Source organism: Plecotus auritus (assembly GCF_963455305.1).
Source record: "Plecotus auritus genome assembly, chromosome: X".
In the NCBI taxonomy this organism is placed as follows: domain Eukaryota; kingdom Metazoa; phylum Chordata; class Mammalia; order Chiroptera; family Vespertilionidae; genus Plecotus; species Plecotus auritus.
In genome coordinates, this window is record NC_137784.1 from 51,565,986 (window position 1) to 51,580,249 (window position 14,264).

The window sequence follows — 14,264 nt, forward strand, 5'->3', positions numbered from 1 at the left end:
ATAGACATAGAAGCATAGAACAGACTGGTGAATCTCAGAGGGAAGGCAGGGGTGGGGGGTTAGGTGAGTGATTAACTGGAGAACTTATATGTATATATGCATAGCCCAGTGGTCGACAAACCGCGGCTCGCAAGCCACATGCTGCTCGCGAGCCGCGGTTTGCTGCTCTGTTGACTAATGAGTTTGCCGACCACTGTCGTATACTACCCTTTACCTCTTTGTACACAGTATGCCACAACTGCCTAATCCTTACAGCTTCCAACTACAAGGTAACATTTAGTCTAGTCCAGTGGTCGGCAAACTCATTAGTCAACAGAGCGGTAAACCATGGCTTGCGAGCCGCATGTGGCTCACGAGCCGCAGTTTGCCGACCACTGGCATAGCCCATGGACACAGACAATAGTGTGTTGAAGGCCTGGGACAGGGGGTGGAGGCAGGTTAGAAGGGGTCAATGGGGGAAAAAGGGGATGTCTGTAATACTTTCAACAATAAAGATACATTTTAAAAAATGTGCAGGACTATACAGAAGGGATGGCTTCCCTATGTAAATGCTGGGTGGGAGAAACCTGTGGGTACCTAGGATGGTGGTTGATGACATACTGAAGAATAGGTGTATCTACTTTGGTATCCACACTCTCACCAATATGGAATCTGGGGGAAAAGATTAAATCTAAGTTGCAGAGGCCTAGACATAAGATATGCAGAATGGTGCTCCAGCCTAAATTGCCACCTTATATTGTAGTTGGTTCAAGACTTCCCTGAACACTAGTTGACAAAGCCCTGGAAGTAGTAACCAATCTTTCCATGCTGTCAACACCTGTTTGGCTATAGTTTCCATATAGGAAGTCAGTCTGCCTTAAAGATTCTATTGGACTTTGTTCATTCCTCTTACATATTACTTCTCAATGTCTTGGTTCTCTGTCCAAGGCTATAGATCAATCTCTCACATTTTTTGGTGTATTTCTTTTTATCTTTTAAGCCCAAGATCAGATATCACCTCTTTTAAAAAGCTTTCCTTCAGATGTTCCCAGGTTATTATGCTAATTTTTAGCTTATTTCATTCTATTTCCTTGGTATTTTTTCTCATATGGTTTATTTTAGGAAGGGAGAAAGAACCACCAGGAAGTAGAAAGTAGTCCTGTTCATATGTGGGTACTTTATTAAGAGTATTAATCCCCACTCCTCTCTCTCCTCTTACCTCCCTTCCCCTTCCTCCCTCCTTTTCCCTTTATCTCTCTTTCTACCTTTCTCTTTATCTGTTTTTCTCTTTTTCCCCTCAAAATAGACATTTGATTAGGCCTGCTTAAAAAATGTCCTAGATAAAAACTTTATTTTCATTCTATCAGCAAGAGAAATCTGAGGTTTTGACCTCACTTTTATTTGTTATAATGGAATAAATGATAAATTATTGTCTAAGGAGAATTTGGCCTGGCTTAGGGTTCCCTGTGATTACTGCTAAGCACAACTAGGGTGACCTGCTGTGGAGAATCATGTCCTGGTGAGAACATGTTTGACTAGATGATGTCAAACCTACCTCAGTTCACTACTGGTAAAGACACATTTTTCTGTGTTTAACCACCTACAAGAGTTATACTTCTGTCACCCATCCAGAAACATAATTTCAAACTTTCTCATGAGCAACATGGAGCAAATTCACAAGAATCCCTGAAGCTATGCAATCATTTGTCCAGGTGTTCTAGTTAAAACAGTCCGAAATGTCAGGTCTTGAACAGTCTGTATCAGTACTTGAGAAGAAGGAAGAAGGGAAAGGAACAAGGGAAAGAGGGAGGGAGGGGAAGAGAGAGAGAGAGAGGTGAAATAAAACAAAAAGATTCTCAGGTCCTACTCTTAGAGATTTTGGTTTAGTGTCTAGGGTAGAAGGCAGGATTCTTTGTTTTTTCCTTTAAAATTTTCAAGGTGATTTATATGTGCAGCTAGTATGAGAACAATCACCTAAGTAGAATGTTTAGCTCTGAAATTAGGGCTATGCTTTTCTAAGGCTGTTTATGTTAGAGTGTTGCATTCTATATATTCTTGCCAGCTTCCCCTTAATAATATAATAGTTGTAAATAAGTAAACTAACAAAAAATAAGACCTACATTGAGTGCAAAGTTTTTATAATACTGCTTGGCATGTGAATATTGTGTGTGTGTGTGTGTGTGTGTGTGTGAGAGAGAGAGAGAGAGAGAGAGAAGCAGAAAGAGTAAGGGATGGAAAGGCAGTCAGGGAGGCAAAGAGACAATGTACAGAGACAGATAAAGAAAGAAAGACATGAGGAGTGAGAGACAGAAAAAGAGTGAGACAGAGGGACAAAGACAGAAACAGATATAAGTAGAAAAACAGAAAGAGAGACTGATAAAGACTGAGAATGACAGAGACACTGAAAGAAACATAGTGCAGTTCTTCCTCAGCGCACATATGTGCCCACCTATCAAGGTCCCTGAGGTGAGCTGAGCAGGAAATCGTGAGCCAGGTTAGTGACCAAACTGAAGAGGAGCTAATGGGATAGAAACTTATGGGGATATAGAAGAATTTCTACCTCAAGAGAGGAGGAGCTGGGGAATAAAGCAATGACCAAAAGAAGCAATGTTCCTTCTCTTATGAGGCATCACTACTAGTGGGACAGGTTTATGGGAAACAAATTCCCTCAATTTCCATTTGTCTGAGAAAGTCATTATTTCACCTTCACTTTTGAAAGTTAATTTTGGAGAGAGAGAATGACATAACCAGACACCCAGAGAAGAGAGATCATGGGGAGACAAAGAAACAGCCTGCATATGAAAGAAGAGCAGGAATCACCAGAAAAGGATGTAAAAGAAATGGAGGAAAGCAACCTGTCAGAGAAAGAATTCAGAGAAAAGTTCATAAGGTGGATGAAAAGAATGGGAGATAAATTAAACAATACGTGTAAGAACCAAGAGGAAAAGAAGAACCAAGAAGAAATGAAAAATAACATCGCTGCTATAAAGAACTCAATAGAAAGCATCAACAGTAGACTAGAAGAAGCAGAGGACCGCATCAGTGAGCTAGAAGACAAGGTAGGAAAAAATACCCAGGCAGAGCAGCATCTAGAAAAAAATAAAATAAAAACAAAACAAAACAGGAGGAAAGCCTAAGGGAACTTTGGGACAACATAAAATGAAACAACATCCACATAATAGGGGTGACAGAGGGAGAGGAACCTGAGCAAGGAATAGAAAACCTGTTTGAAGAAATAATGACAGAAAACTTCCCTGATATAGGGAAGAAAAAACTCAAACAAATCCAAGAAGCTCACAGAGTCCCAAACAAAATGAACCCCAAAAGACCGATGCCAAGGCACATTATAATTAAATTGGCAAACACCAACGACAAAGTAAGAATCTTAAAAGTGGCTAGAGAGACAGAAAGTTACCAAGAAAGGCTACCCCATCAGATTAGTGACTGATTTCTCAACAGAAACGCATCAGGCCAGAAGGGAATGGACTGAAATGTACAAAGTCATGCAAAGGAAGGGTCTGAATCCAAGAATACTGTACCCAGCAAGGCTATCAGTCAAAATTGAGGGTGAAATCAGGAGCATCACAGAAAAAAAAAGGACTAAGGGAGTTTTTTACCACCAAACCAGCAATGCAAGAAATGCTAAAGGGTCTGCTATAAAAAGAAGAAATAGGAAGTGAAGAAGGAACACAGGGGTAAAGAATAAAAATGGTGACAAACAAGTACCTATCAATAATAACTTTAAATGTCAATGGATTAAATGCCCCAATTAAAGACATAGGGTAACTGAATGGATAAGAAAACATGACCCATATATCTGCTGTCTACAGGAAACCCACCTCATGAAAAAAGATGCACACAGAGTGAGGGTGAGGGGATGGAAAAAGGTTTTTCAGGCGAATGGAAATGAAAAAAAGCTGGGGTAGCAATACTTATATCTGACAAATTAGATCTCAAAGTGAAGGACATAACAAGAGATAAGGAAGGCCACTTCATAATACTAAAGGGAGTAATCCAACAAGAAGAAATAACTCTGGTAAACATAAATGCACCCAATACAGGAGCACCCAAATACATAAAAAAAACTCCTGGAGGATATCAAGGAAGAGATTGACAGCAATACAGTCATAGTAGGGGACTTGAATACCCCACTATCACCATTGGACAAATCCTCTAAACAAAAAATCAGCAAAGAAACATCAATCCTAAATGACTCACTAGACCAGATGGAATTAATAGACATCTTCAGAACATTTCACCCCAAAGCCACAGAATATACATTCTTCTCAAGTGCACATGGGTCATTTTCAAAGATAGACCATATATTGGATCACAGGCAAAGTCTCTTTAAATTCAAGAAGATAGAAATCATATCAAGCATCTTCTCAGATCACAATGGCATAAAACTAGAAATCAACTATAGTAAAAACAATCCAAGAAAATAAAAAACCTGGAGGCTAAATAACATGCTATTAAACAATGACTGGGTTACCAGAGAGATCAAAGAAGAAACAAAAACATCATGGTAACAAACGACAATGAAAACACAACAATCCAAAATCTATGGGACACAGCGAAAGCAGACTTGAGAGGGAAGTTGATAGCTCTACAAGCCTATTGCAAATAACAAGAAACAATGGTAATAAACTACCTAACCCTACTTACAACTCAAAGAGTTAGAAAGAGAGCAACAAGAAAAGCCCAGTGTAAGCAGAAGAAAGGAAATAATAAAGATCAGAGCAGAGAAAAACAATATACAGACCAAAAAAACAATACAAAAGAAAAACAAAACCAAGAGCTGGTTCTTTGAAAGAATAAACAACATTGATGAACCTCTAGCCAGGTTCACCAAGAAGCAAAGAGAGAGGACCTGAATAAACAAAATCAGAAATGAAAGAGGAGAAATAACAACAGACCCCACAGAAATACAAAGGATTGTTAAAAAATACTATGAACAACTCTATTCCAACAAACTAGACAACCTGGAGGAAATAGATGTATTCCTAGAAAAATACAACCTTCCAAAACTCACTCAGGAAGATTCTAAAAATCTCAATAGGCTGATAACTATGGAAGAAATTGAAGCAGTCATCAAAAAGCTTCCAGCAAAAAAAAAAGCCCAGGGCCAGACAGCTTGACATGGGAGTTTTATCAAATATTCAAGGAAGAACTAAAACCTATCCTCCTCAGACTATTCCAAAACCAGATAAAGACAACACAATGAAAGAGAATTACACAATATCCCTCATGAACATAGATGACAAAATCCTCAACAAAATTCTAGCAAATCGGATCCAGCAGTACATCAGAAAGATCATACACCATGACCAAGTAGGATTTATCCTGGGGATGCAAGGATGGTACAATATCTGCAAATCAATAAACGTGATACATCACATAAACAAATTGAGAGATAAAAATAACATAGTCATATCAATTGATGCAGAAAAAGCATTTGACAAAATCCAACACCCTTTCTTAATAAAAACTCTCAGCAAGGTGGGAATAGAAGGATCATACCTCAACATAATAAAAGCCATATATGACAAACCCACAGCCAACATTATACTCAATGGGCAAAAACTAAAACCATTTCCCCTAAGACAGTCGTCGGCAAACCCATTAGTCAACAGAGTGGAAAACAGTGGCTCGTGAGCCACATATGGCTCGCGAGCCGCAGTTTGCTGACCACTGCCCTAAGAACAGGAACAAGACAGGGATGCCCACTCTCACCATTCCTGTTTGACATAGCACTGGAAGTATTAGCCATTGTGATTAGACAAGAAGAAGAAATAAAAGGAATTCAAATCGGAAAAGAAGAAGTAAAATTGTCCTTATTAGCAGATGACATGATATTGTGCATAAAAAACCCTAAAGACTCCATCAAAAAATTATTAGACTTAATAAATGAATTCGGCAATGTAGCAGGATACAAAATTAACACCAAGAAATCCATGTCATTTATATACATCAATAGTAAACTTACAGAAAGATTGACTAAAAAAGCAATCCCATTTACCATTGCACCAAAAAATTAAGATACCTAGGAATAAACTTAACTAAGGAGTAAAAAGACCTATACGTGGAAAATTACAGGACACTGAAAAAAGAGATAGAGGAAGACATAAACAGATGCAAGATCATATCATGTTCATGGGTTGGTAGAATCAACATCATAAAAATGTCCATACTACCCAAAGCAATCTATAGATTCAATGCACTCCCCATTAAAATACCAACAGCATATTTCACAGACCTAGAAAGAACTCTCCAAAAATTCATCTGGAATAAAAAAAGACTCCGAATAGCCGCAGCAATCCTGAGAAAGAGGAACAAAGTAGGTGGGATCTCAATACCAGATTTCAAGCTGTATTACAAAGCCACTGTTCTCAAAACTGCCTGGTACTGGCACAAGAACAGACATATAGACGAATGAAATAGAATAGAGAACCCAGAAATCGACCCAAACCACTATGCCCAATTAATATTTGACAAAGGAGGCATGAATATACAATGGAGTCAAGACAGTCTCTTCAATAAATGGTGTTGGGAAAATTGGACAGATACATGCAAAAAAATGAAACTAGACCACCAACTTGCACCATACACAAAAATAAACTCAAAATGGATAAAGGACTTAAACATAAGACAGGAAATCATAAAAATACTAGAGGATTCCATAGGCAGCAAAATCTCAGACATATGCAGAAGCAATTTCTTCACTAATACCGCTCCTAGAGCAATGGAAACTAAAGAGAAAATAAACAAATGGGACTAAATCAAAATAAAAACCTTTTGTACAGCAAAAGAAACCACCCAACAAAACAACAAGAAAGCCCACTGTATGGGAGAATATATTTGCCAATGTTACCACCGATAAAGGTTTAATCTCCAACATTTACACAGAACTCATACAACTTAACAAAACGAAGATAAACAATCCAACAAAAAAATGGGCAATGGACCTAAGTAGATACTTTTCGAAAGAAGACAGAAGGAAGGCCAAGAGACATATGAAAACATGCTCAAATTCACTAATTATCCCAGAGATGCAAATCAAAACGACAATGCGGTATCATCTCACACCTGTCAGAATGGCAATCATCAACAAATCAACAAACCACAAGTGCTGGTGAGGATGTGGAGAAAAAGGAACCCTCGTGTACTCCTGGTGGGAATCCAGACTGGTACAGCCACTGTGGAGAACAGTATGGCAATTCCTAAAAAAACATAAATGGAACTCCCATTTGACCCAGTCATCCCACCTCTAGTAATATATCCCAAGAAACTAGAAACACCAATCAGAAAGGATATATGCACCCCTATGTTCATAGCAGCACAATTCACCATAGCTAAGATTTAGAAACATCCTAAATGCCCATCAGCAGATGAGTGGATTGGAAAACTATGGTACATCTACACAATGGAATACTACACTGCTATAAAAAAGAAGGAATTCTTACCATTTGCAGCAGCATGGATGCATCTGGAGACCATTATGCTAATTGAAATAAGCCAGTCAATGAAAGAAAAATACCACATGATCTCACTCATTTATGGATAATAAAGAACATTTTAACCTGATGAATAAAAAGATAGATACAGAGGCAGTGAAGCATCGAACAGACTGTCAAATCACAGCAGGAAGGCTGGGGAGTGTTGGGGAGGGAGATCAAGCAAAGGACTTGTATGCATGCATATAAGCACACCAATGGACAGAAGACACTGGGGGGGGGAGGTGGTATGAGGGCATGTGCCATGGGTTAGGGGAGGCTGGGTGAAGGTCAATGGGGGAAAAAGGGAGATATATGTACTACTATTTGTACTACTTTAAACAATAAAAATTTTAAAAAAGAAAGAAACAGAGTGCATGTGAGACAAATAGAGTGACAAAAGATAGAGGAAGAAAAGATTGAAATACAGGGTGACAGATGGAGACAGTTGTGGGAAAGAAAGGGACAAACAGAGAGACAGACAGAAATACAGAGAAATAGAAAAAGGGAATATGAAGAGCAAATGAGATACTTATGATACATTCATTAAAAAGTTATTTTGTTTTTCTTCAGTCACCTTTTTCTTACCTTCCTGTTTTCCAAGACGCTGTTTCAAAGAACCTGGTCCTGGAAGCCACCCTGTAAACAGAAGCCAACCAAGTCCCATAAATTGCTTTGGAATTTGTACGAGAACTAATAGCCAATGGAAGAACAAGAAAATATGAACCAGATGGGCCATCAATGCCAGGGTCTGCCTTACCTTACAAAGAACCTGGGTATGATGAAAAACCCAAGTATCAGAATGTGAAATGATTCAGAGATAATACCAGTAGGCACCCTCAAGGCTATGGTTGATATCTTTTGCTACCTGTTGGTTCAGAATGGTCTAAGTATGTTGCCCATTCAGGCTATTCTTGGAAGAAATAAGTGAAACAAGTCCTAGGTTTCAAAGCATAATGTTTGGCATTGTGTAAATATACTTAGCTAATTAGTCAAAATGGTGAAAGCTTTTAAAAAATTGGTTCCATGCCCTGGCTGGTGTGGCTCAGTTGGTTGAGCTTTGTGCCGCAATGAAGGCCACCAGTTCGATTCCTCGTCAGGGCACATGACCAGGTTGTGGGTTCAATCCCCAGTAGGGGTGTGCAGGAGGCAGCTGATTGATGTTTCTCTCTCACATCAATGCTTCTCTCTCTTTTTCTCTCCCTTCTCCTCTCTCTAAAATCAATAAAAATGTATTAAAAATAAATAAATAAATAAAATAAAAATTGCCTCATTTTACAATTATGGAAAACAACAGAAACAAAAAAAAAGAAACACCAGGAGGAAATATGCTGAGAGGGTTATCAGACAATGACTGAGGAGAGGCCAGCCAGTTTGGCTGTGGCAGCTTTACCTCTGGCTCCTTGGTTTGCAGCCCAGCCTCAGGAAATGTGTGGAACATCAACTCAGCTCATACCCTGCAAGAGGTTCTCTGGAGAAGCTGAGTCATTTTGGAAGATTTTTAAAAAGTCATACCTTGTTTTGAAAAAAAAAAAAAGCCTATAGAGAACCCAGAAATTGATCCAAACCACTATGCTCAATTAATATTTGACAAATTCGGCAAGAACATACAATGGAGTCAAGACAATCTCTTCAATAAATGGTGTTGGGAAAATTGAACAGATACATGCAAAAAAATGAAACTAGACCACGAACTTGCACCATACACAAAAATAAACTCAAAATGGATAAAGGACTAAACATAAGACGGGAAAGCATAAAAATATTAGAGGAATCCACAGGCAGCAAAATTTTAGACATATGCCAATGCAATTTCTTCACTGATACAGTTCCTACGGCAATGGAAACTAAAGAGAAAATAAACAAATGGGACTACATCAAAATAAAAAGCTTTTGTACAGCAAAAGAAACCATCAGCAAAACAACAAGAAAGCCCACTGTATGGGAGAACATATTTGTCAATGTTATCGCCAATAAGGGTTGAATCTCCAACATTTACAAGTAACTCATACAACTTAACAAAAGAAAGATAAACAACCCAATCAAAAAATGGGCAACAGACCTAAATAGATACTTTTCGAAATAAGACAAAAGGCCAGGAGACATATGAAAACATGCTCAAAGCCTCTAATCATCTGAGAGATGCAAATCAAAACGACAATGCAGTACCATCTCACACCTGTCAGAATGGCTATCATCAACAAATCAACAAATGACAAGTGCTGGTGAGGATGTGGAGAAAAAGGGACCCTCGTGCACTGCTGGTGGGAATGCAGACTGGTGCAGCCACTGTGGAGAACAGTATGGAGTTTCCTCAAAAAAATTAAAAATGGAACTCTCATTTGCTCAGTGATCCCACTTCTAGGAATATATCCCAAGAAACTAGAAACACCAATCAGAAAGGATATATGCACCCCTATGTTCATAGCAGCACAATTTACCATAGCTAAGATTTGAAAACAGCCTAAGTGCCCATCAGCAGATGAGTGGATTAAAAAAACTGTGGTATATCTACACAATGGAATACTATACTGCAGTACAAAAAGAAGGAATTCTTACCATTTGCAACAGCATGGATGGAACTGGAGAGCATTATGGTAAGCGAAATAAGTCAGTCAGAGCAAGATAAATATCACATGATCTCACTCATTTGTGGATTATAATGAACAACATAAACTGATGAACAAAAACAGATCCAGAGACAGAGAAGCATCGATCAGACCGTCAAACCTCAGAGGGAAGGTAGGGGAGGGTGGGGGTAAGGGGGAGAGATCAACCAAAGGACTTGTATGCATGCATATAAGCCTAACCAATGGACACTGACACCAGGGGGGGTGAGGGCATGAGGGGGAGATGGGGGGGCAATGGGGGTTAAGGACACATATATAATACCTTATTCAATAAAGAAAAATAAAATAAAATAGTTCAGGCAAAAAAATAAAAAAAATAATCTATACTAATAAAGGAGTAATATACTAATTAGACTGGACATCTTCCAGACGTCCTTCTGGACAATGCCACAGTGGCAGGGGCTGAGGCAGAGGCAGTTAGAGGTGATCAGGCCAGCAGGGGAGAGTAGTTAGGGGCAATTAGGCCGGCAGGAAAGGGCAGTTAGGGGTGATCAGGCTGGCAGGGAGGGCAGTTAGGGGTGATCAGGCAGGCAGGCAGGTGAGTGGTTAGGAGCCAGCAGTCCCGGATTGCAAGAAGGATGTCTGCCTGCCGGTTTACACCCGATCCCACAAGGATCTCTGTGGGATCGGGCCTAAACCAGCAGTCAGACATCCCCTGAGGGGTCCTGGATTGCGAGGGGGTGCAGGCCTGCCTGAGGGACCCCCCTCCTGTGAATGATTTCGTGCACCGGGCCTCTAGTCCTATCTAATAAAAGAGTAATATGCAAATTAACCATCACTCCACTACACCCACCAGCCACGCTCACCAGCCACGCCCACCAGCCAATCAGGAGCGAATATGCAAATAAACCCAACCAAGATGGCTACGGCCACAAAGAGCAGGAGGGAGGCTTGGGTTTCCCTGGCAATGGAGGAAGCCAAGCTTTCTGCCTGCCCTTGCCTGCCTAGGCCTCCACTCAAGGCTACAAAGTTTCAATGATAGAAGATACATAAAACCAAACAGAAATGGCAGCAGCCACGGAGCTGGAAAGAGCAGGAGGCTAGGGTTGCCCCCGGTGATGGAGGAAGCCAAGCTTTCCACACACCCTGGTCGGCCCAGGCCTCTGCTTAAGGCTACAAAGTTTTAATTATAGAAGATACATAAATCCCCCCCAAAAATGGCTGCCGCCACGGAGCAAGCAGAAGGCTTGGATCTGCTCCAGGCTACAAAATTTCAATTGTAGAAGATAAATAAACCCCAGATACCAGGGCCTCTGCTTGGGTTGCCAGGGAGCATGGCCGGCCTGCAAACCACCATAGGCCCCTCGCCCAGGCTGCGTCACGCCCCAAGGGAACCCCCACCCTGATCCAGGACACCCTTCAGGGCAAACCATCTGGCCCCCACCCATGCACCAGGCTTCTATCCTATTTAATAAAAGAGTAATATGCAAATTGACCATCACTTCAACACACAAGATGGCTGCCCACATGTGGTCAAAGATCCTACCCCCATGTGGACACAAGATGGCCACCACAAGATGGCCAGCAAGGGAGGGCAGTTGGGAGGGACCAGGCTTGCAAGGGAGGGCAGTTGGGGGCAATCAAGCCTGCAGGGGAGGGCAGTTAGGGGTGACCAAGCCGGCAGAGGAGGGAAGTTGGGGGCGACCAGGCCTGCAGGGAAAGGAAGTTGGGAGGGACCCAGGCCTGCAGGGGAGAGCAGTTGGGGGGTACCAGGCCTGCAGGGGAGGGCAGTTAGGGGGGACCAGGTCTGCAGGGGAGGGCAGTTAGGGGTGACCAGGCCTGCAGGGGAGGGCAGTTAGGGGCAAACAGGCTAGCAGGGGAGCAGTTAGGCATCAATCAGGCTGTCAGGGGAGTGGTTAGGGGGTGATCAGGCTGGCAGGCAGAAGCAGTTAGGGGCAATCGGGAAGGCAGGCAGGTGAGCAGTTGGGAGCCAGCAGTCCTGGATTGTGAGAGGGATGTCTGACTGCCCGTTTAGGCCCGATCCCCACCGGGATCGGGCTTAAATGGGCAGTTGGACATCCCTCAAGGGGTCCCAGATTGGAGAGGGTGCAGGCTGGACTGAGGGACACCCCTCTCCCCCGTGCACGAATTTCGTGCACCGGGCCTCTAGTAACAATAATAAAAAGCCTCAAGGCACAAGTACAATGAATGAATCTGTTCATTAAATTACTTTTAAAACCAGTTGCAGTAACAAGAAAAAAAGAAAACTTCCAGAGCCAAGGGAGCATGAAAACAGAAGGTAATCTTACCACCCATCAGACATCAATATAGCTAGAAACAATGGTTCTCCTATTAGGCACTAAGGTCCAAGCTCCTCAGCTTTGGGGAAATCTCTCAGCCCTCAGTGTAGAGTAGAACACTCTGAACAGAACTGGTCTGTGCATTCCCCTAGACTATGAAGTAAATGATGCCCAGGATTGTGTACTGTACACCCTTCAAAACCATAATGGTAATCCTGAAAGCCTTCCTGGTGGCCTAAGATTAGCCTTAGGTCAAAGATGAAGAATAACCCTACTTACACAGATGATGGGATTTCCCCTGCATTGCCAGCTACAATATCTGGCTTTGTTTTCTGGGGAGTAGCTGCCCGGAAGAAAGGATCTGGAGGTCTCACTGGGGGACGGATGATGGTTGGCTTTTCTCCTGGATGCAGCACTTTGCTGAAACTGTCATTGTCTCCTGGAAGGGAAAACAATATAAAAAACCTTGATGGTTATCCAAATGTAAAACTACACAATATCAAAGCTATCTAGGCTACCTCCTTTGGCACCCATTTCTCTTTGGTCACTAACAACTCTGGATTTTTGTTTCTTTATAATTCTTCCAGCAGTTAGTTATACATTTAGAAAGTCTATGTTTGAAAAGCAGATCTGAAGTTTGTATTTTTGTGACCTAGGGTATTCACATCAATTTGCTGAGTCTCAGTATATATATATATATATATATATATAAAATTAAGACCAATAATATAGTATTTTACAAAGATATTGAGATATTTTAATTACATATTAATATGTTTAGTACAGTGCCAGGCACAAAGTAGGTGCTTAGTCAATGTTTGATGATGAATTTCAATTTATTAAATTCATCATCATCAAAACTCAAGCTTTTTTCACTTAGGTGTTGACTATTGTAGCAGCCTCCTAAGTTGCCTTCCTGCCTCTGTCTCCAGTTTCCAGGTAAGTCAGTAGAAAATACATATACATAATTTTTATAGGATGTTTCTGGCAGGCGTATGGTGAAATGGATGCACTTACAAATTGTTGGTGGCACTGTACACCCGGCTTATTCTATCTTGCAACAGTGTGGGTGAAATGCAAAATCATACTTATGAAACATTTCATACTCAGTGACTCAGTTGATCCACTTTTCTTAACCCAAAGAAACGAAATTAAAACAACAACAACCCTCATGCACTGCTGGTGGGAATGCAGATTGATGCAGCCACTGTGGAAAACAGTATAGAGTTTCCTCAAAAAATTAAAAATAGAACTCCCATTTGACCCAGTAATCCCACTTCTAGGAATGCAGAAACATCAATCAGAAAGAATAAATGCATCCCTATGTTCATAGCAACACAATTTACAATAGCTAAGATTTAGAAACCGCCTAAGTTCCCATCAGCAGATGAGTGGATTGAAAAACTGTGGTACATCTACACAATGGAATGCTATGCTGCAGTAAAAAAAAAAAGAAGGAATTCTTACCATTTGCAACAGCATGGATGGACCTGAAGAGCATTATGGTAAGCGAAATAAGCCAGTCAAAGAAAGATAAATATCACATGATCTCACTCATTTGTGGAATATAATGACCATAAACTGATGAACTAAAATAGATCCAGAGACATAGAATCATCAAACAGACTTTCGAGCCTCAGAGGAAAGGTAGGGGAGGGTAAGAGGGGTGGGTAAGAGATCAACCAAAGGACTTGTATGCATGAATATAAGCATAACCAAAGGACACAGACAGTAGGGGGGGTGGGGCATGGGCTGGGCAGGGGGAGTGGCCAGGAGAAGTCAAGGGGGTGGGGGGAAATGACATATGTAATACTTTCAACAATGAAGAATTTAAATTTAAAAAAACAAAAAATAAAATCAATTGGAAGAATACATGTTTCTTAACAGCAAAAAGTCAGACCCAAACAAATGAGTCAATGCTT

The 14,264-nt window shown here is 40.9% G+C and overlaps 1 protein-coding gene across 5 annotated transcripts in view; it reads right to left on the reverse strand.

The window, feature by feature from the left end:
* OPHN1 (oligophrenin 1) overlaps positions 1-14,264 on the reverse strand; it is a 691,171-nt gene that overhangs the window by 38,768 nt on the left and 638,139 nt on the right. For 2 of the 5 annotated variants that reach the window (XM_080653526.1, XM_080653522.1), the window contains 3 exons: positions 12,622-12,781; positions 8,061-8,111; positions 7,443-7,480 (listed from right to left, as the gene is read on the reverse strand). In XM_080653526.1, the coding sequence (XP_080509652.1) occupies positions 7,443-7,480; positions 8,061-8,111; positions 12,622-12,781 (249 nt within the window). Of the gene's footprint in view, positions 1-7,442; positions 7,481-8,049; positions 8,112-12,621; positions 12,782-14,264 lie in introns of all 5 variants that reach the window. The other 3 variants (XM_080653524.1, XM_080653523.1, XM_080653525.1) reach the window with 2 other exon arrangements.